Source organism: Ambystoma mexicanum, chromosome 2p, assembly GCF_040938575.1.
Source record: "Ambystoma mexicanum isolate Mex_15411 chromosome 2p, UKY_AmexF1_1, whole genome shotgun sequence".
Taxonomy (NCBI): domain Eukaryota; kingdom Metazoa; phylum Chordata; class Amphibia; order Caudata; family Ambystomatidae; genus Ambystoma; species Ambystoma mexicanum.
The window spans coordinates 1,209,418,647-1,209,441,084 of NC_090923.1; the positions used below are offsets into that span (position 1 = coordinate 1,209,418,647).

The following is a 22,438-nucleotide window of genomic DNA, read 5'->3' on the forward strand; positions in this document are numbered from 1 at the left end:
CCCTTACAATAGGCCCCGCTGGGATCGCTGGGCCTCCGGATGATGCTGGAGAGCGGACGTCACATGGGCCTGGGAGGCAGGCAGTCTCAGAAGCAGGCACCCTGTGGCTGGAGGCGGGATGACCTGATGGAGTGGCGGACTGCCCCAGGAGTGGGGTGTGTCGCGGGATTGCTGGGCACCCCGGCGTCTGGGTGGTGGGACTGCCTGGCAAGGACGAGAGGCAGTGGGATCACTGCTGTCTCGAGGGGGACTCTGGTGTGCTAAGAGAAACCTTGTCGCCAGTTGTTAAGTGGCACACACACTAAATAAGGACACAACACGAGGGGAGTGAGGGATGCGTCTTATTGAAGTACCTCACTGGAACTGCTGTTCCCTTTTATGGCTCCTCCCCTTCCTTTCCCTCGCTCCCGCTTCCTGCCTGGAGTCCCTTTGATTTGATTTTGATTAATTTTTTACGTGCACCGACGGAGTGAACCATATTTGTGCGCAGGTGACAACTAGAGTTAGGCCCTCATTACAAGTCAGGCGGTGGACCATGGTGCTATTAGCACCATGGTCCATGCCGGATTCCGCCATGGTGGATGGCGGAATTACCGCCCCATTCCAAGGTGAGTGGGGCGGTAATTCCCCATTCACCATTTGCCCTTCCCCATTCCCATTTTTGCCCCATAGGGCATAATGGGGATGGGGAAGGCGCTAATTACGGCACCGTAAATTACGGTGCCGTAATTAGCACCAAGGTCGCTTAGCGCCTTGGACTTTAACGCCTGCAAAAAGCAGGCGTTAAAGTGTGAATCAGGCGTTAAGGGTTAACGGCGCCGACAGCGCCGTTAAACCCTTAACGCCTGACTTGTAATGAGGGCCTTAGCATTGAACAGCCGGAAAAACAAATTAGCATTGCAGTTCTAAATCAGTGAGTTTCCTCCTTTATTTAAATAGGAACGTTTTCAATTTCTTCCTGAAGATGTCAAGGGTTTCACACGTTCTAATTTCCAATGGGAGTTTATTCCAAACTCTGGGGCCGGAGGCTCCGAAGCTTCTGTCTCCTCTAGATACAAACTTAGTTTGTGTACTACATATGAGGCATTTATCCTCTGAGCGTAGGTTCCTTTTGGGATGATATGGTATAATCTTATCAGCCAAATACACGGGTCCTAGCCCCTTCAAGCATTTGAAAACCAGACATGCCATCTTGAATTTAACTCTATCCTCCACCCTCATCCAGTGGATGGATCTCCGCATTGATGAAACATGATCCCACTTCCTAAGGTTCCCAATTACTCTAATTGCTGCATTCTGTGCTCTCTGCATTCGGCCCATTTGTTTTTTTGGGATTCCTGCTAACAAACTGTTGCAGTAATCCAAGTGGGGATTGGTCATTACCCCCACCACACCCGCCCTGTCTTCCATTGGGATATAGGGTAATATACTCCGTAGTGAGCGCAGTGCGAAGTAGACTGTTTTTACCTTCGCTCCCACCTGACTCTCACTCCCCAGATTCTCCTGCCACCAGCAGCCTAGATTTTTGACTTTTTTGGCATACTGTAATTGTTCCCCTAGAATCAGTGGTGGTGGATTTTGTCTTTCCTGTGACCTTTTACTCTTTGGATCAAACAGTATGATTTCTGTTTTTGCAGCATTTAACTGTAACTGGTTGTCAGTCATCCACTCCTTGAGTTCTTCCAGGCATTGATTTATTTGTTCAAAAGCATCCTGACTATCCTGGAGTTCTATATATAACTGTGTATTATCAGCGTATGAATGAAACAACAGGCTGTACTTTTTAAATATTCTAAAAACTGGATGGAAGTACAGATTAAAGATGAGAGGGGATGGGGAGGAGCCCTGGGGAACGCCACATTCCAGCTCCACCATTTGGGAAAGGAATCCATCTAGTATAACCCTTTGTGATCTATCTTTGAGAAATGATTCAAACCATCTCACCACTTCCTTAGATGCTTTTCCCACTTCCCCAATATGTTGAGCCATTGTCTGATGGTTCACAGTATCGAAAGCCGCGGACAGGTCCAGCATCAACAAAACTGTTGATATTCCCTCGTCCGCAGCTTTGAGTAAGTCATCATGTACAGCTAACAAAGCTGACTCTGTGCCGTGTTCTGGACGAAATCCTGACTGAAGAATATCTAACAATTCTTCCTTATCTACATATGCTTGGAATTGGGAACAAGCCACTTTTTCCAAGATTTTTGTTGGCCACATCAGATTTGCCACTGGCCGATAGATTTTTTCCGGGTTTAAGTTGGATTTCTTTAACAATGGATTTATTAATGCCTTTTTTAGGGCTTTAGGCACCTGAGAGTCTTTTAAAGACTTATTCACAAAAGTTTTTAGAAATGGTGTAAGCTCTTTTGCTAGCCGTTTGGCAGCATATGCTGGTATCCCACAGTAAAGGCCATTTGTAGGTTTTAATTCACTCAAGAGCGTCCCTGTCTCTCCCTTAAAGGTGCAGATACCTCTTACAGTTGGTAGATCTGGAACGCTGGTCGAGGCGTCTCGAACGGCTTTAGTGACTGCAGTGTGACAACAGTCAGTGGTGCAGCCGGTTGTGGTTCGAGGGATTGACTGTCTAGAAAATGTCCTTAAAAGATGGACACTGGTTGATGCTTGTTGTGGCACTCCTCCTATCTTCTTCACCTTTAAGGCATGTCATCCTTTAAGGCGGACGGCCCAAAGCTGAGAAGAGTGTTTGCAGGCAATGGCCTTGTCCTTTGTTGAGAGAGGTCTGAGTCCGGTATCTCCCTCTGTTCCCTGGGAGATGTTTAGGGGATGGATCTTGCTTCCCTCTTGGTAATCCTGGCCTTCCTTCGCTGGCGGAAGCTATAAGGCAGACTATACCTTCATCCAGGTTCCAAATGAGTCCTTTGTCTTACTTCTTTCGAAGTCGTCGGATGATCTGCTAAGTGAGGGGCTCGGCCCTCTTTTAAAGCCAAATGGGCCCCAGTGATTGGTGCAGGCTACGCCTACCTTAAGGAACCGATCTAGGGTCCCCACCAAGAATCTTCTGTTATGCGTGAGGTCAGGACCAGAGTACTTTGCATCAGGAAAGGTAAGAGGTGCCAACATGTACTCCTAAGTCCCACCCATCTTCCTGGCTGTTGTAGATCAAAGTGTATCTCTGGTTAACTGAGCCCTCTGTGGCTCTTGATCAAAGCGCAGGTCTCCCTTGAAGTTTGTGGTGAGAATCACATACTTCATCCCTCTGAAAGGGTCTGCTCTGCAGGGGTTGCCTACGGTAAATAGTGGACCCAGACATGCCATTCACTGTCTTTCATACAGAGGAGTGGGAGCCAATTTCAAGGTGACACATTGCATATCAAAGAGGTGCTTGTTTTCCTGTCCATTGTTAAGTTCTGTGAACAGGCCTATTTGCAGGCCTGCTTGAATTAACTCATCAGTATGCGCCACCACCACACAGAGCCTTTGATATTTAATTAGTCTGGCCATGGGAAGAGGAAGGTGTTGCCCTTGTCCTCTGGATGTTTTCGTGCACCCCCCGCTGTCACCTGTCAAATAAATGTGACAGGGAGGACTGCGGCTCTAGGCTGTGTCCCCCAGAGTACACACGACTATGTGTTTGTTGTGCGGCGAGCATTAGAACATGTGTGTGGATTAGTCCCACACATTTGTGGAGGTGGATCTCCCATCATTCATTTTCATTTTGAAAAAAATCAAGAAAGCCTAGGCGAGCGCACAGTGCCCATGCGGATGGTCAAATTCCTCACACTTCCCACTACACTTTACTTCTTTATCCCATTTAAAACATTATGACCAGTACTTTGTAAACGTGAAATGGAAATGGTTTCTTTGTATTACTAAATAATGTCAATCTTTTCATTTCTGTACCGTTAGTGGGCATTCTATTCTGTTGTAGGAGGCACATGCGTCCACTGCAGTTGAAGATAGTTACATTTGGGTATAAAATATTACAGCCTTGGTATAGCCAAGCCCCATAGAAACAGGTGCAGGGGTTCCCTCACTTAAAATATACACATATTATCAAGCTTGGGGGTGAACGTTTTAACTGGTCCTTCAGGATTTTAACTTGTGCTCTTTAGACTGTGTGCATAACTTTGCAGCAGACACATTATCCCCTTAATATAGTCTGCTACGGTTTGAACCCATCTCAACCAGGCTACAACACAGATCTCTGCAGCATATACATTAACCCCCTAGGCTATATTTTTGGGATTGGAACCTCTGACCTTATTCCGTGTGAGGGAATTAACGCCTTAACCATCTCACTGGAAGTGGAACCTGCACCCTGCATGCAAAACAGACATCTTAGTGCATGCAGTTATCTTTCCCATTGCTCACATTTCAGAGCGCTTGAACTTGGCTGGAGCAGTGCCTTGTTCTGAACCTCTGCAGAACATGGAAACAAAGCAGCACGAGAAACCCACGCCTCAGTGACGGCTGGGCAGCTGGTATGGCGGAGGGCATGGAAGTGGGCGGCAGAGGAGGGGAGTAGGCGGTGGCGTTGAGACCCACCAAGATTGGCGTGGCAAGAGGGTGGAAGGGCAAGAGCGACCTTGCAGGGAAGTGGCCCTTAGGTGGTGGCCCTCTGCAACAGTTCTTGGGAAGCATTTTTTTTAGACACTGATCCAAGTTGCCTCCTGCAACCTTAAATCTCACCTCTGCTTTTGTGGCCTATTGTAATCAATTATTTCTCTAGTTCTTCAAACACTTTACATCTGGAAGGCACCTACTGCACTGTTCTGTGATCTTCTGTGTTGCAACATAAGAGTCCTAGCAGTGTAACCTCTTTTTAGGATAAACTGTAGATTAAGAAGGGACTTTTGGGGTCTGAGTGTCCAGAAAGGTACCCTATCAAGGTACTGGGAACATAATGAAGGGGTCTGTCATAAAGTACCCCTCAGGTAGTGCAGGACATACAAAATGAGTCCCATTCTTTAACCCCTCTCACATTTACAGGTACAGTCTCTGTAGTACCGATGCCTGAGACAGCCCATAGCTCACGCAGTGACAGTGTGTCTCTTTTCTTGGAGCACTGTCTCGCTCATCACAGCCTCCACGTCCCTAATCATTTTAGGATAGTTTCATAACTAGACATTGCACTGTTTCTGAACAAATGTAATTTTGTTTCAAACCTCTCAAATCCCATCTCTGTGGAATCTTGAGTGAGGGCAGAGGAGTGGTGACTGAGAGGTGGGAGGGTCAGAAGGGGAAAAAGGAGGTAAGAAGAGAGTGTGGTATGGTGGAAATGGAACAAAAGGAGAGAGGGTGGAGGGAAAGAGAGATGGGGAACTGGAAAGGTTAGGGGGTTAGGAGGGATTAGAGGGAGAAGCATGGTGAAAGAAAAGGAGGCAGGGAAAGATGAGAAGAGTGATCAAGACTGTGACAGAAACTAAGAGACCGTAACTGTGCCTGGGAGTCTGACTGATATGTGACTGTGACTGAGAAAATGTGAATGAGAGTTAGAGTCTGTGACCTAGACTAAGACACTGTGATTGAAACTAAGGGATTATGACAAAGTATGAGAGACTGTGACTGAGACTAAGAGACTGTGATGGAAACTAGGGGATAATGACTGTGATGAAGAGATTATGGTTGATAAACTGATTTACTGAGAGATAGCAATTTAGTAAGAAACAGTGCCTGAGACCAAACTGGGAATGAGACTAAAAGACTGTGAATGTGACAAAAAGGCTGTGGCTGAGACAGCCTTGTTATAGGTGTTTGTGGGGTGTATTCAATGGTCCCAAACTGAAGTATCTTTCACATGAAAAGTAGGATTTCTCAGCACTGACACAAAAATGTACCACTGCTACAAGAGCAAGCTGCAAACACAAAGAGAATAATAAAATCTCTGGTTACAGGCTGACCCAGTGAGACCATATGGCCTGGCGGCAGGAGAATTGCCATTTGTACCACATGAAGATTTACAATTAATTTTAAAGGACTATTTTAACTAAGGCCTTTTTCCCAGCAACCACAAGGCATATTTTCTTCATTTATATGCCATTTGTAGGTAATTTCCAGCCGATTTTGGAGATATAAAATTAATCCACCTGCGACTCAGGGAACTGTAATTGCCATCTAAGATGTGTTTCTGGCTGATATAAAAATATTCCAAATGTGAGAGTTGGTGAAAGGGTGGAGGGAAAAATGTGGAATATGGGTAATAATTTACATATTCATAACTGTTATGCTTTTTACAGAAACGGCCGAAAATTGCCACATGGCCATGCAAAATGATGGTGCAGATCTGGCTGTTGTCTTATTTAATTCCCCATGATTAGCTGAATCAGAAAATATGTATATTATGGCAGTTATAAGTAAAAGCATGATGTTTTGCCACATAACTAGTTTTTGCCTAAAATATGACATGCAAACAAATGGGGCTTGTAAATTAAGCTGCCATATGTCTGCACCAGGCTCTTAAACCAATCCGTAGAGAGGGGCTGGAGTGGGCAGGAGAGAGAAGGATAACAGTCCAATCCTATTTGTAGGGTACTCTTGTAGGGTACTCCCCCAATATTGCAAATTTGGTGGTGTCAGTACTAGGAGGAAGGGACAGAGCTTCTGAAATTTACCATCAAAAGAGTGCTGCTGCAACTTACCATCTGACAACTGCAAGGGAACACCATACAAGATTGCTGAAAGTGAATCTGTGTGGAGCTCTCTATTGCTAGGAAGGCCTAAAGCTGACTGGGCCCAATGGTGGAGAGCGAGAGGCCATCTTTGAGAGTGGAGCGATCAGACCCCTGCCCAATCTTTCTAGAGGGTCCTGGCAGGCAGCTGGCTGTCCTGAACTTTAAACAGAGGCTTTCTATGTAAGTAGAACTGAGCCCTGGGAAACCAAATGGTGGGAGAATCTGCTTGCCTTAAATCCTTTCCCTTCATAGTGGGTGGGGGTGGGGGGGCAAAGGTATGTAGATCCTTAGCCTACTCAAGTAAAAGATTAATAGAATTCATTTCCCATTTGGTGGAACACTACAGTGTGATTTTTGTTAAAATTCGAAATTAACAAAGCTCAATTCCCAGTGTGCGCTGAAAAACTATTGCCTAAAATGTTATTGGGTAATCCTTTTTGTCCCGTTGACCCGGACTTTAAGGGAGAGGGCTGTCTTTGTTCTTAAATCAGTTCAATCTTTTTTGTCCAACTTCCCCTAACACAGGCCTTTAAGTGGGGGGAGGGGTGGGTCTGAAAATCCTAAACTCGCAACTCATCCCAATTTTTACCATCCAACTTCCCCAACACAGGCCTTTCAGTGGCAGAGGGTCTAAAATTACAAATTCCCAAATCATTTAAATTTTTCTGTCACACTTCCCCAACCCAGACCATAATAAGGGGATGGGGGTCTGTAAAACAAACCGCTAAATCTCCCTGTGTTTATTTTAAACCAAAAGTGTGACTGAATTCATAATTGCCATATGTATTTGTACCAATCTGAAACCCTTCTTCTAGCCTTTTAAGCCAGCAGGAAAATCAAAATTGCACAACACTACATGTATAATTGCTTTGGTTATTGGTCAGTTTAATTATTCATTGAAGTGAAATTTGTAGAAAGTAAAGAATTGTGATTTGTGTTTTTTTAAAACAAATTTGTGTGATCGATTTGAGGAACAAGAAGTTAAAGATAAGCCACAAAAAAGGAGGCGCGTGTAGTTCAGTGTGATTTCTATTACTTTTAATTTAAATAAATACAAATATATTTCCTGTACACCAGTCTGGTTCTTGGCTCATTGGTAGCTCAGTGTGCTGAGGATCCAAGGGGCATGACATGTGTCTGAAGTAGGGCTGAAGAAAAGAATTGGTTAAACAGTTTGCTGTGTGACACCTTGAGTGGAGAGGGAAGGAACTCCTGTGTTGAGGGTGGTCTCTCAATAAACGGTTACATTTGGCAGCGTAGGAATTTCCTGCACTGCCAAACTATAATTTTACCAGTGGGGGTTCATTGATTTACCTCCAGCCGAAAGCTGGCAAAAACAGCTGGTCTTACCTACACCAGTAATTCCAGGGCCAGTGATACCGGTAATTCCCCCCATGAACCAACAACATTCCGAAGTTTGTATCAGTGCCTAGTTGCCCCTGGGCTCAGTGCGCTTTATAAGTGAATAAATAAATACATAAATAAATAAATGGAGTCCTATGGGACTCCATGGAATTTCGGAATGACTGCATTTGACGGCAGCTGTAATATCCCAATAACACAATGATATCTGGCGCTGGTAATGGTAGGTCCGTTTGCCAGTTTCCCACCAGAATTACCAGCGAGATACCAGCAAACCTGTAATGATCCCATTACAATCTGTGGCTGAGAGGCTGACACTATGACTGAGACTTAAGGACTGTGATTGATGCAACATGACTGTGACTAATCTACTGAGACTCTGAGAAACTATGACTGGGACTCAGAGATTTTGACTTTGAGAGTATGACTGAGAGGCTGTGACTGAGAGAATGAGAGACTGTAATTTACAGACTGAGATTCAGAGACTGAGCTGAGATTTATAGATTGTGACTGAGACGAAGTGACTGATTGTGACAGACTAAGATACTGTGACTGTGACAGAGGGGCTGATACTGAGGCTGAGACCAATAAGATGTGTACACACACTGAGAGATGCTGAAAAAAGAGCAGCAGGAACAGAGAACACACATGTAGGAAAACAACCCCTCACTGGTTTATATGGCAGAAAACACACAAATTATCACTTCAGTCAGTATATGCCCAAGAATTGCCATTTGTCACACCGAAGAAATATTCTTCTTCTCAACTCCCCTCGTCTTCTGTCATTTGCTGTGGCATTGTTTTGACTGCAGGGTGGAGCTAGAGCGCCATCACATTCACTAAACCAAAATTAGAACAAACAACTCGCTAAGAGAGTTATTGTTCAACACAGTGCAAGAAATCTTTGGCCCAACCATTTCATAGGTGTGCCACGATTCAATCAATCCTAACCATACGGAAATTAAGCATAGAAATAAACACGCTTTTCTGGGGATCCGGAGATGATTCCTAGATTTGAATTAATGCAGGCCTCTCTATCTTGGCCAGGAATTCTGAGTACAATCATGAATTGTTCAAGAGTCGTAGAGGGTGCCATTCTGGATGCGTTGCGGCCAATCTAGCCCATAGGTATTCCCCTACCTGTCATAGGCGCAGTGGGTTTTGTGGCTGACAGTTGTGTCATCCTTATCCCCGATCAGCCAGTGGAATCGGTCGCCGCTCCTCAGCCGAATGCTCTTCCAGTCTTCATTGGTCAGGTAGCCACACGCTGCGTTCAGATCTCCCAAGAGCATGATGTTCTAGACACAGACAAAGAAAGGATTGAGGTTCAATCAAGCGCGCAGTGAAAGATTGGACATCCATGCCATTTCCCTTTAGTGGCATCTCCTATCTACTGAATATGATATGTCTGGCAGGGCTGTTGGCACTAATCCATCTGAGTCCTGGGCTACCATTTTGTGTATTTGCCTTCTAAACATGCCTTTGCTCTTCAATGTAGATAGATCTATTTTATTTATTTACTGTGCATTTGTAAGGCGCTTAGACATTAAGTAAATTGTGTTTCAAAGCGCCCGCAGGGCAGCAGGGAAGGAACATGGGAATGAAAGCAAGTAAAACAATGAAAGATAGAGCCGGACCTGCTAGGCCTTCAGAGGATTCAAAACGTGCAAGTGCAGAGAGAGACAGGGAAGGGATGAGGGAGTGGGGGCGGGAGGGGGATAAGTGCTAGGTGTACAAGAGGGAGAATCTATGTGATCACTGCGCCGACGAAAATGTTGACGCCAATTGCGGCGCGGCGCAGTGATCAGATTGATCACTGTTGCCCGCCTTCCCCAGCCCGTAATTTCCCCACTCCCCCACTTACCTTTACTGCGGTGCACTTCTGTGTGCGGCGCCGATGGTCTTGTGCCCCTGCGGCGTCAGTTCCTCCCACTTACATAGGGTGGTGCTGACACCGCAGGGTCCTTTTTGTTAAAAATAACTGTATGTTCTACCATGCTTACTGTACTGGTAAGTTGGGGACACCCCTGCAACCACCGTTACTGCGTCCAAGGACAGCAGGGGAATCCCCCGTGACCCCTGCTGCGCTCGGGTGCAGTAATGGATGTCAGGATTTGTGAACTGCGCTCAGGTGGACTAACGATATAGTCGCTGTAACGGGGCGAGATTTTGGTATGTTTCCCAAGAGGGAAGTGCTAGGGAGTGAGCAGCTGGCAAGTGGTCAGCTGCCAACATATAAGTAAGTTCAGGCCTGTGGTGGCATAGGCCAGTGGGTGCCGAGGCAAGTGTGGAGGCTAGGGCGATTGGGTGTGGGAGGCCAGGACCCAGGAGCCATAAACACAAAGCAATTGCCCAACAATACCAGCACTCCTATTGAATTTGCTCCTATTCCTCCTGGTTGCACCATCTGGAGACAAACTTCATCTACAGCTTTACCCAATTGGCAGATTGCAATTCTACCTCTGCATCCACCTGATGCAGCAGTGGAGTTGTAACAGGAAAAGGAAAGGAGTACCATAACTTCAAGCCAAAAACATGACACAGCAAAGGGCGGTTGTTGTGTTCTACATTGAAATCCTGTGGAAAAAAACGAGGACCAAAACAACGATTTTTTTGTGTCGAATTTCGAAAATACTTCTTCCTTTTTTGTCACTTTTTTAATTTTTTTAATGCGGGGGAGACCGCCAAGATCACCCCACCTTTTTTTAATACACTAACCCAAGCCCCCATCTATTTATTGTCTAAAGACGTGCAAGTAAATAAAAAAAAATGCAATTTTCATCCTTGTTGTTTTTGCATTCGTTTTTGGGGGGATTACTGGTTGTTGCAGGGGCAGTATATTGCACGTGGTGCTATGTCATCTGGGAAACTTCCAATTGACATCTATGACATGGTTTCTACTGGATCCAGGTGCAGCACATGAGTTGTAATAATAGAATCAATCTAATGAAATATGATCACCCCTAGACCTTTCCTAGCAGAAGTTCAGAAGACAAACAGACAGCCCTATGTGAGCAACTGGATCCAGTACAGAGCATTTGGTACTAGTCCACTGGAAGTCAAACCAGGGCACTCTGCCTTCAGGTGAATAACATGAGTGAGCAGAGGCTAATTACAGCAAGGGTGGCTTAACTAAGTGGGCTTCTACTAGGTCCAGTTGTTTACATTTGCTTTATTTGACATTCAAGGAACCTATGCACACGGCACAGAGCAGAAAATATACAGCCAACCTTATTTATGCACTGTCACACACATGTTTTGTGCAATAGGTAACATTCACTTTTTGGCCATTAAACGCAGGAAACGCATGTGGTCATAAGTGCTCTTCCATTTATTTATTTATTTGGAGTTATAAAGCGCCCAGTGGACCAAAGGCATCCATGCATCTTTAGAACGCTTTGCTTTGTAAAAGATTATCTGTTTCCAACGTGCATTGTGTGAACATCTTTGAGGTTTTGTTACCGTTTTAATAACTGTTTCTTGCCTTTGGTTTTCAATTGAGTCTTGCATTTTGTTGTATAAAATGCAGCACAGGGAGGCAAACGCAGAAAAAACACGGTGTTCCACCTCGGTGTAAACCGCTGAATATAAATGTGTACAGGTGGTGAGATTTTATTCCTGCTGGTGGCAGCAAATGTTGCCTCGCACAGGGCGCTCCCTGGGCAAAGGCCTGCCCCAGGAGGGTTGCTCGTGTAGTGCAGTGGTGCGGGTAGCATCGAAATGGATTCCTTTCATGTGCTCCATGCACACACCGCCTCCCCCACCCCTGATCCGCAGCGATGCAGCAGCAAGCATATTCATCTCGCTCGCGCAATATAATGCAGCCCAGGGAAGCGCGTGACAGGGCGAGGCCTTCACCACTGCCTCTGATGCTCTGTGGATCACGCACCTGTGCTATACACGTGTTTTCAGCAGAACACACCCAAAAGGCAAGTCTATTCTCCACCCTTCCTTAATTCTTTCTATCCCAGCACCTGCAGTAAGTTTGTCTGCCAGTGGCAGCTCTGTTTGTAACTTCCAAGTATGTGCTGCTGTGACTTACCCAATGTATATATCCAGCAGTCAGCTGCTGGAATGCTGGGGGATTAAGTCTTTATCACTCTACACACATGCACGTCCACGCCCACACACCACACACTAGAGACCCACAAATGCACACACTGGTCTACATGTGTTCAGTGCAGTCCTACAAACAGTATTCAGAACAGGAATCCACCTTTTATGCAGTATTGTGCAGCTGCAAAACAGCCCCTGCACTAATGATTTAGCATGCGATTTCCCTTGCACTTGCGCGATCTGAATGACACCGGGTCTAGTAAGATCGTTGTCTGTCTTCCCTCTGTCCCTCCCCCGCCTTGCCTCGTCGTGCCTTGAAACACCTGTGTATAGGCGCGTTATAAATGCCATATCATATCATGTGCCCAGTACAATCCACCATGGCCGACCGCCCATGCCGCCTGACGCTTCAGCAGTACCTCTGTTTTCCAGTGGACTCTCACTTCCTCGATGACCCGGAAGAGCTTCTGGATTTCCTTTGCGGCCTCGCGCGGGCGCGTGTGCTGAGACACCAGGACAAAGTCTTTGATAACTGCGAAAGGGAAACCATAGAAAGCCGTGTTGGGTTTGCGCAGCCTGTTGCATGCTCAGGAAACGTCACTATGCCAAATTCCAGACCTCTCAGACCCCGCCCTGCATCCCCCCTATACACGCCCAGCAAGAACTACATGCATGTCCAGCATCTCAAGCCTGAGCCAGTAAAGCTGATGGCAGTCAGCTGTATACACCCTGCACTAGGATCATTCCTGTTCACTGAGGGCTAGCTTTGCTGTCTAAATCCTGGGCCTCTGAAAATATGCCTGAGGGACAGCTATGCGGGACAAAGTCAGTTAAAAGGTTTGTTTGTATTTGTGCACGAAGCAACCGAGAGATATACAACTAATCTGGGGTTACCAGAGGTCGGTAAAAGGGGAGATGACATGCTGTTGTAGTTTGGATATCCCATAGTACAAGGGTGGTAAATACACAGCAATAGCAGGTCCTAAGTGGCCCCTAGGTGCTCCCGGAAGAGAAGGGTCTTGAGTTTCCTACTAACACAGCAGGAGCTTGGAGCAGTCCTAATTGTGGCTGCAGTGGTGTTTTATTAGACTGAGGCCTAGCAAGACAAGGCCTGGTCCCTGATGTTATCTTTGTGTGCCAGTTTAGCCTCATGCCTCACAGTGGTCTGGCTTCTACAGTAGTGCATTCCACCTGAGCCTGTGAGTTTTGTGGCTAGCTAGGCTGGTGTTTGGGCAGTCGTTGCTTTCTACGTGACGCAGGAAGTTTTGCAGTGTATTGCGGCTGGGCTGCGTAGCCAGTGTCATTCTCTTAGGACGGAGGAGATGTGGTCACATTTCTATGTTCCTGCCTTGAATCGTGCAGCCAGGTGTGAGATTACCAGCGCACTGACTGCGGTTCAGAAATCCTCAGCTGGGAGGAAGGGTTTCATCTTCCAGAGGAGTACAAGTTGATCCTGCACAGTTTGGGCGCCTTCATTCACATGTTGCTGGAAGGAGAGATTGCTGTTGATAATTAGCCCGAGTAATGTGGGATCGGGAGCCAGTGGAGTTGGGAATCCAGGAGAGTGCATACCATCCCGCTGCTCTTACATGGCTGCCTGTTTAGGTGGACGGATTCGTAAAATGAATTCTGGTTTGGAGGGATTAGAGTTCAGGCAGGTACTCGTCCTCCAAGCTTGGATGGAGGTGACACCGTTCCTGAGGCGATAACTGCCTCGGGTACAATTCACTTGGAGGTATAACTGAGTATGGTTGTTGTATTGGTGTAGTGAAATATTAGGGTTTATTTATTTATTTATTTGAATTTATAAAGCGCACAAGGCGGCCCTGGGCATCGTTGCAGAGAAACGACTGAGCATTTAGCCATGGAATGTTCTGTAATCTTAGGGAACGCTTTGTTGTCCTCGGCCTGAGCCTGTCAGTGTGTGCACTCTGCTGTGTGTGATTCTTGGCTTCTTTAAAACAGAAAATAAGTTTTCTACTATGTTGTGTAGCTATATGGTTCTGACCTGCTCATCTTCTGATATGCTCATGTATGATGTCAACAGTACCGCTTGTGGCTATGTCGGGCCTTTCCACAGATCTGGTATCAGGCATGTTTAGAAATACACGCTATTGTACTCACAGCAGGTAGTGCCGGCTCAAGCTTGTGTAACTCTCCCAGGCAGCCTTACACCTAGTGCCCGGCCTGCTACTATCACCCACCCCTCCATTGTTTGAGATGTGGGCATGCCCTTGTTTGTCACCTATGTGGTACCTGTTTTCGGTGAGTGGAAGCGAACAATGAAAGGTTCCCTGGCAAACGCGTCCTGGTCGCCTTCTTGGACCTCCGCATATTGGTACCAGTCCACCACCTTCACAGCGCCTGCCCTGGTGGTGAGGGGAGGGAGAGGGGAGAAAAATAACAGAAGACATTAGCATCTCCTCATGCATCCCCCAGCTCCTGCACGGGTGCAGAAACGTGCACCACCGTCTCGGCTGCCGCTGCACAGGAGGTGTCTGCACATTCAGCACCACTTACCTCCCAAGTTCAGAAGAAAATGAAAAATAGGCCAGCAGGGGTGTTGCCAGGTCTGGAAAAGATCTGGGGGCTAAGCTAATACCAGGACTGTCGGGACTTGGGGCTAGCTAGCCTTTTGGTTGTAGCCCCAGAGCTTATTACATCCGGGGCTAAAAACAAAAGATCGGGGGCTATAGCCTCCTCAGCCCCCCACGCCCCCTCGCACGCCTCTGTCGGCCAGGAAGGGACTCGTGGGCAAGGTAAGGAAGATGATCAGAGCAAGTTATGCTGGGTAGGAATTTTTGGGGCTGGATTTGCAATGAGCAGCTCTGAAAACAGTGGAGGATCCCAAGAGCATCTTGGAGTTACATAAAATGCCTTTGACCTTCTGCACCAAACGGCACACCGGAGCACCTCTGGCAACACGTGGAGTATCTTCAAGATGCATATGAGAAAACCCTGGTGCATTCTGTTTGCTCGCACGCCTCTCGAAGAGGCTCCTGGTTTCCTCAAGTTTGCTGCTCGCTGGCAACTCTTAGTGACAAAGGTCAAAGACGCCTGCCTGCATATAACGCTTTGCGCCCTTTATTTGGCTGCAGGGCAGCCTTAAACCTGGAATAAATGCAGCCTTTCCCCATACAGAACTCGTCCAGGCGTCTCCAAGCTTGTGCTGACCATCCTCTTTGATGGCCAGTTCATGTCTCCTGTGATGTGGAGGCTCATCTTGCCGCAGTCTCAACAGGGCCTCATTACGACCTCGGCGGTAGCCATGCTGCTATTGGCGGCATGACTGCCGCAGAAATCGCGTCCGGGTCCGGATACTCAGAATGAGGAATTACCGGGCCATTCCGATTTTGGAAGGCCCGGTAATTCCTCCCTCCAAGGACCCGGACACAGTCCTTCCCCATTCCCATTTCAGCCCCCATAGGGCTGAATGGGAATGGGAGAGGGAGCAAACAACGGGCCATTACGAGTTGGCCCGTTGTTTGCTCCCTCTTCCCCTCGCGGGACCCGGTAAGCACGCCTGGTTTTCCCAGACGTTGCTTCCTGGGTCCCGCGAGGGGACCTCGTAATGGCGCCGTTTACTCCATACCGCTAGGGTCGTAAGTGTCTCTGCCCTCTGGCAGTGCTGCCATCCTACTTTGCAGTGCCCAGGCCAGAATGGTCTTCAAGGTCAGGATACCAGGTAGTGTCTGAATCAGATTTTCCAAAAAGGGCAGTACAGATTCTGGCCCTGCTTGCCGCATGGCTCACTCTGCCCAGCACTGCCCGCATACTCAGTGTGCTGCAGCACTGACTCAGGGGAGAAAGGACCGCTTCTAAGGCCAAGCGCAGGGAAGTCTCCCGCCAGAGCAGACAGACACACCTGTGCACTAGGCAGAGGATGTGCTGCCCGGTAGAGGTGGGCGCCCTTCCAAGAAGAGCCTGTGACATGTGGGCAAGCCACCTTGCTGCCAGTGGTGAAGTGGAGGTGGGGGTGGGTCGGGTGGTCCTGTCAAGGTAGGCACAGACCTGTGATAAGCATGCCAACCTCCTCCCTGCCACAGGTAAGAGTCTTCCAGGACAGAGGGAAAGGTGTGGTAAGCAGGGGGTGCTCCAGAGAGTGGGAGATGGGGTGCCACCAGTGCAGGCAGGAGCCTGGGGATGGTATCCAGTTAATATGTCAAACATTCTTTTTCGACATACCAAAATGTCGAACCAAAAGTGCTGATTTTCTTTTCTTCGAATTCATTGTTTTTTATTTTATGGGGTTTAGTTTTGTTTAGTTAGGAAAAAAAGATGTGTTTTTGAAAAAAAACGTGGGGTTGGGGAGTCCCCCCCCCTCAAATAAAAAAAAAAAGGCATTTGAAAAAAAATGTTTCGCCAATTTTGGTTCGACATATTGGTATGTCGAAATAGTGACTGTCGAAAAAGTCACTATAAACCGCCTGGGATAGGTGGGGGAGGGGTGCTGTACCTGTAAATAAAGACATACTGCTCCTTGTAGCTGTTCCGCCCAAGCCTCTTGCTTTCCAGGTAGGTGTATTGGTGGTAGGTATCGTACCTGCATGTGAGAGAGGGTAGAAACACTATTAGTGCCATTATGTTTACAAGCTCTCCCTATCCCCATCCAGGGCCTGCATTTTTTTCAGCTTCCCATATTTCTCTGTGTGAGAAATTCCAACTTCTGTCTTACATCATTAAGGGCACAGCAGGTGGGCCTCCAATATCTATGCATTACTGGCCATGTTGCTGTTTAGGTGACATATACTGAAAAACACAACTTACCCTCCGCACTGCCGCTGCCTGCCCATTATCAGACAGGGGCTACCACTGCGAGAGATCTCTGTGGTTCGCTTCTACCCACCTATGGTGTAGGGGGGCTAGCAGTTCAGTCTGCCCCCCCCCCTGCATCCCCTGGGTAGCCATAATTCAGGCCTTTTCTGGCAGGGAAGCTGGGAGCCAGGGAAAGTGTAATATGTGTATGTTAGTGTGTGCCTCTGTTTCTGGGTGCACATGGGCTTCTGGGACAGCATGTGCTCCACACCTGAGTTGTGAGGTTAGTAGAAAGGGAGAACATGCTATCATGTAGAACTGTGGACTGCCCGCATCTCCGGATGCAATCAGGGAGTCAGTTCAGAGGGGTTGGACAGGAGTAAGACCCTCGACCAGGAACTGAAGAATGTAGCAGGGTCTTCAAGGCCCATAGTTATTTTATATCCATTTTAGAGGGACGCGGGATGAACTTGGAGACAGAGGGCATTCTGAGCCACAAGGGCACTGGCTGGAAGATGGAGAGCTGATGGGAGACTATTGTTAAATGGGCAGACCCACCAAGGGCACCATCGGGAGATTGTAAATAAGGTGAGAAAGGACTTCCCTGAGGGAACCTAACATGGGAATGCTCTTCATTGCCCACTCTTCATTCCAAACACCTGTCAAGCATCCGATTATTGTTGGGTGTCTGGGGTGTTTTGCAAAAGATACAAGGGGGATCACAACGATTTTAGATATGAATAACACAAGGGCATTCATCTGTGAATCTTGTGTAATGAAGGTTTGGGACTTTACTCACACCAATGACTCTGGCAATAACAAGGAGAGTGACCCGGAACGGAATGTTGAACGAGACCCAACTAGACATAGCTGAGGAGAATTGTGTTCAACCTAGAGCCTCACTTTGTCTTTCCATTGCGCAAGTTATTTTTTAAGTAGTGTTGCTCTCTGGACCTGGAACGACTACATAACACTTTTTTTGTATTTGGATATGACGCGTAAGAGTTTTCCAGGATCATAATGGTCATGCCACAGAGAGCCTCTACTGTCACTGGCAGTAGGGGCCTCTTCTTTGCAATAACTAAGTCTTCGATCACACTTTGCCTTTCCGTTGGGATAGCAGCTGCACCCATCAGAACCCTTAAGGGCAATGGTGAGATGCTTCGTAGTGTTCTCCCACCATCCCACCATTCATGCAAGCTGTTACCTGTTGAGTTCCTTTATCAAGGCCGGGATGACCTCCCCTTTAGAATCGCGGACCTCTTGGACAAGAGTGATATCGCACCGGGCAAGGATCTGTGCGGAGACAATGCACAAACATGTTAGGATGCGGCTCATCTCAATCAGCTTCTTTTGGCAGAGAAGCCCAAGAGTCCACCAACAGATCGATTCCATTAGGCAAATGGTGTTGGCCTGCACATGTGTCATGTGGAGAAGTCTTACAAGACAGCAGCAGGAGGAGGAACCAGAGCACCTGACAGAGTCCAGAATACATGCCAAGCCTCACCACAGGTGTTGAGAATCATGGAGCATCGACCCAATCAGCAGGATTCACAGAGGATCCACTTTTTGCACAGTCTCTGCAGGTGTCACTTTTATGGTTCATTATTATTTTCACAAACCGTATGCGAATCGCAGGTAACACGTTTGTGCCTGAATGACCCATGTTGTACCAACAGTTTGTAGTTGCCTTGGCAAACACATGTTCGAATGTGAAATGAGACCGAGTTATACTGGAATTCTGGCCGGCACCAGATAAAAAAACAACACCCTTCTGTGACAAGTATATCTATAGGTCCCATGCTTGCTATTTAATTCACAAGTCATGATTTTAGTTTGACATATACGTTGTGCTGCCAGTGCATATGTGTCAATCAAAATGTATAGAATGAATATGTCAAATATGACATATCTGTATGACACATCTCTATATGTTAAATGCCATATATATGTGTGTATATATATACATATAAATATTACTGTTTGGTAGCACAAGGCATAGCTAAGTTTAAGACAACGTCTCTATTGAGTTTCAGAAAATAACTTTTCAAAATAACTTTCAAACCCTTGTATGAACAAATCTCAAAATATGCCACAGTAATATTGCGAGGCCTGTGCATGGAAAATATCAGAATTGTACCCTCAGGGCTTCATAGTTTAAAAAAGAAATTCTTTGATAGTGTTTTGAACAGCTTTTACATGGGGCTTTCCCATAGGATAAAATATAAATTTGTATGCCCAAAATCTCAAAATTCAATGTTCTCCATTTTTGGCATGCACAAAGATTTCATCTGGAATTGGTGCACTGAAAAAAAAAATAGAAAATCAACTTGGCCAATTTTGAGTTATTAGCGTTTTAAATGTATCTATATTCAACGCATGCAGAGATTGAACGTGCATTTTTCATACAAACTGTTCTAAGAACGTATGAGTTTCACAGTTCATACTTGACACCATTGCATCTTCTGAAAACACATACACGTCAGGGCTGACATTTATGTCAGTTTTCCAATGTAATTAATGAGCACGAACTGTACAAGGAGGTGTATGAGTTTTACAATTTTTACACACCGCAATTTTAATCACCTGAAATGTCACATGGAAGGGAGGGCTGACCCGGTTGTCAATTTCTAGGAGATTTACAACTTCTATGCTTTTTTCTACAATTTGTGTATATTTATTCAAGTACGAACTTGGTCTTTCATACCAACTGTGCAAAGAACGTATGATTTTCACAGTTCATACACTACATCAGGGCATCTTCTGAAAACTCTCATAAAGTCAGGGCTGGCTTTTATGTCAGTTTTCAGATATAATGAATGTGCACAAACTGTACAAGGAGGCCTATGAGTTTTACAGTTCTTACGTTAAACAATTGTAATCTACTGAAAATTCACATGAAATTGAGGGATGACTTCATGTCAGTTTTCAGGAAAGAAAAATGTTGTGATGTGCTTACTGAAAAACTCCTATACCTCTTTCAACAGTTTGTTCACATTAATTCAAGTACGTACTGCATCTTTCACATGAACTGTGCTAAGAACGTATGAGTTTCACACAATTCATATATTACACCATTGCATCTTCTAAAAACTCACCTAAAAGTCAGGCCTGACTTTGATGTCAGTTTTCAGATGTCATTAATGTGCAAAAATTGTGTAAACAGGCGTAAGGGTTTTTCAGTTAGTACGTTACACAATTGTAATTTAATGGAAACTCATATGAAAGTGAGGGCTGAACTTCATGTCAGCTTTCAGGAGATTTAAATTGTGTGATGTACTAACTCTAAAACTCCTATGCCTGTTTCTACATTTCGTGTACATTAATTCAAACTGCATCTTTCACGTGAACTGTGCTAAGAATGTATGAATTTCACACAATTCATATTTTACACCATTTCATCTTCTGAAAACTTACATAAAAGTCAGGCCTGACTTTGATGTCAGTTTTCAGATGTACTTAATGTGCACAAACTGTATGAACAGGTGTCTGAGTTTTTCAGTTTGAACACTACGCAATTGTAGTTTCCTGAAAACTCATATGAAAGTGAGGGCTGACCTTGATGTCAGTTTTCAAGCGCTTTAAATTGTGTGATCCACGAACTGTAAAACTCATATAATTCTGTTTACAATTTATGCACACTTAATCAATAGCGAGCTGTGAAAGTCATGTACGAGGCATAAAATTCATGAGCAGAATAAAATAAAATGTTATATTGAAAGCCTATACATAAGTGTGTGAGATACAAATTTCATATATCTACACAAATAACACACTCTTGCTATGCAAACTCCTACGACACACGCTCCTACGACACATGCTCTTGCAAAACACGCTCCAATGACACATTCTCACAAGAAATGCTCTGACAAGTGCTCCTATGACAAGTGCTCCTGGGTCATATATTTATTTATTTATCAAGTGCCAAAAGCCCGTAGGCATCAGAGTGCCACAAAGACACAAGGACTGTGAGAAACAGGACGAACATAAAAGGCTCAAGGGGGGGGAGATGGCCTCTGAGGGTAGGCTAGTAAAAGAGGCGGGACATGCGCTCCTACAACATGCACTCCTACAACACACCCTCTAACCACACTGCTATGACACGTACTCCTATGACACACACTTTTACAACTCACACTCTCACAACAGGCACTTAGTGCACATCCACCTATGACCAACGCACCTAAAACATATGCTATGACATGTGCTCCTATGACATGCGTTCCTATGACACCCTCTTACTACACACTCCTACAACATCCTACAACACACTGTTACAACACACCTTCCTACAACAGGTGCTCCTTCCACACACGCTGCTACAACATGCACTCCTATGACATGCGCTCATATGGCACAAGCTCCGACAACATGCGCTCTATGTATGTTATAGGCATACTCTATATACATTTGGTGGATGCCTATAATAAACGTACATCTTTCATACAAACTGTGCTAAGAACATATGAGTTTCACAGTTAATACGTTATGCCATTGCAGCTTTTTACAACTCACTCTTACGACAAGCTCTAAGTACACAAGCTCCTACGACTCATGCTACTATGACATATGCAATGACGTGTGCTTCTAAAATACGTGCTCCTATGATACCCTCTTACCATACACTCCTACAACATGCGCTCCTATGACAGATGGTCCTACAACATACTGTTACAACACATGCTACTACAACAAATGCTCCTGTGATACATGCTTCTATGACATGCGCTCCTATGACAGGCGCTCCTACAACACATGCTCCTCTTCCAAGGCATGATTCTATGACAAGTGCGTTTAAGACATGTGCTCTTACAACTCGTGCACCTATGACAAACGCTAAATTAACTCTATGATGGAATTACATAAATTAAATGTATACTGGAAATTAAACAATGCCCCATCTGACATTGTACATACCATTAATTTTTTTATTGACCTATTTCTTTTAATAGAAAGAGTCTATCCATCTTGGCAAGAGATAATGGTAGTTGGTGCAGGCAAAATGATCTATATGTTGCTAAAATGACCACCAATGTAACCACTAAATCACTTAGAACTGAATATCTAGTTCATTATTTGGCTCACCCCCAGCCTCCAAGTTATTCTCATGAAGACCCTCACAATTGGACCATGCACACCTCTATGAAAATTTAATTTAATTCAGTAAATTCTCTGGAAGATCTAGGAGGGTGTAGTGGAATCTGCCAAGCACAGCGACTTTGCAGATTGTGTGGAGAAGAGACCATGGAAACCACTAAACATTTATTATTATTATTATTTTGTGAGAGCTTGACCACCCTTAGAAGAATAGCACTGCTTTCTTCTGGAAGGTATGTTGTAAATTATGAAGACCTTTTAATGCTGTGGGACAATTTCTTCCATTTGGATGATGTTAGAATATTTTATAATATTGCTAAACTTTGGTCTATAATTGAATAGATTTTAGATACAATTGATTTATAATAAGAGCTATTAACCCAAATAATTGTAACTGCTCTTATTATATGTTGACTTTTAGTATTGAATGTATTAATTACATTGTACAGTTTTTTAACGTTCTTGTTGATGTATAAAAAGCCTTAACCGACTAAATTATATTAAATAAATAAAAAACAACATGCACACTCCTA

The 22,438-nt window shown here is 45.3% G+C and overlaps 1 protein-coding gene across 1 annotated transcript in view; it reads right to left on the reverse strand.

The window, feature by feature from the left end:
* LOC138567346 (deoxyribonuclease gamma-like) overlaps positions 1-22,438 on the reverse strand; it is a 174,196-nt gene that overhangs the window by 88,004 nt on the left and 63,754 nt on the right. The window contains exons 2-6 of the mRNA XM_069645460.1: positions 18,016-18,104; positions 16,510-16,596; positions 14,310-14,422; positions 12,473-12,585; positions 9,138-9,295 (exon numbers count right to left, since the gene is read on the reverse strand). Of these exons, the coding sequence (XP_069501561.1) occupies positions 9,138-9,295; positions 12,473-12,585; positions 14,310-14,422; positions 16,510-16,596; positions 18,016-18,104 (560 nt within the window). The remainder of the gene's footprint in view (positions 1-9,137; positions 9,296-12,472; positions 12,586-14,309; positions 14,423-16,509; positions 16,597-18,015; positions 18,105-22,438) is intronic.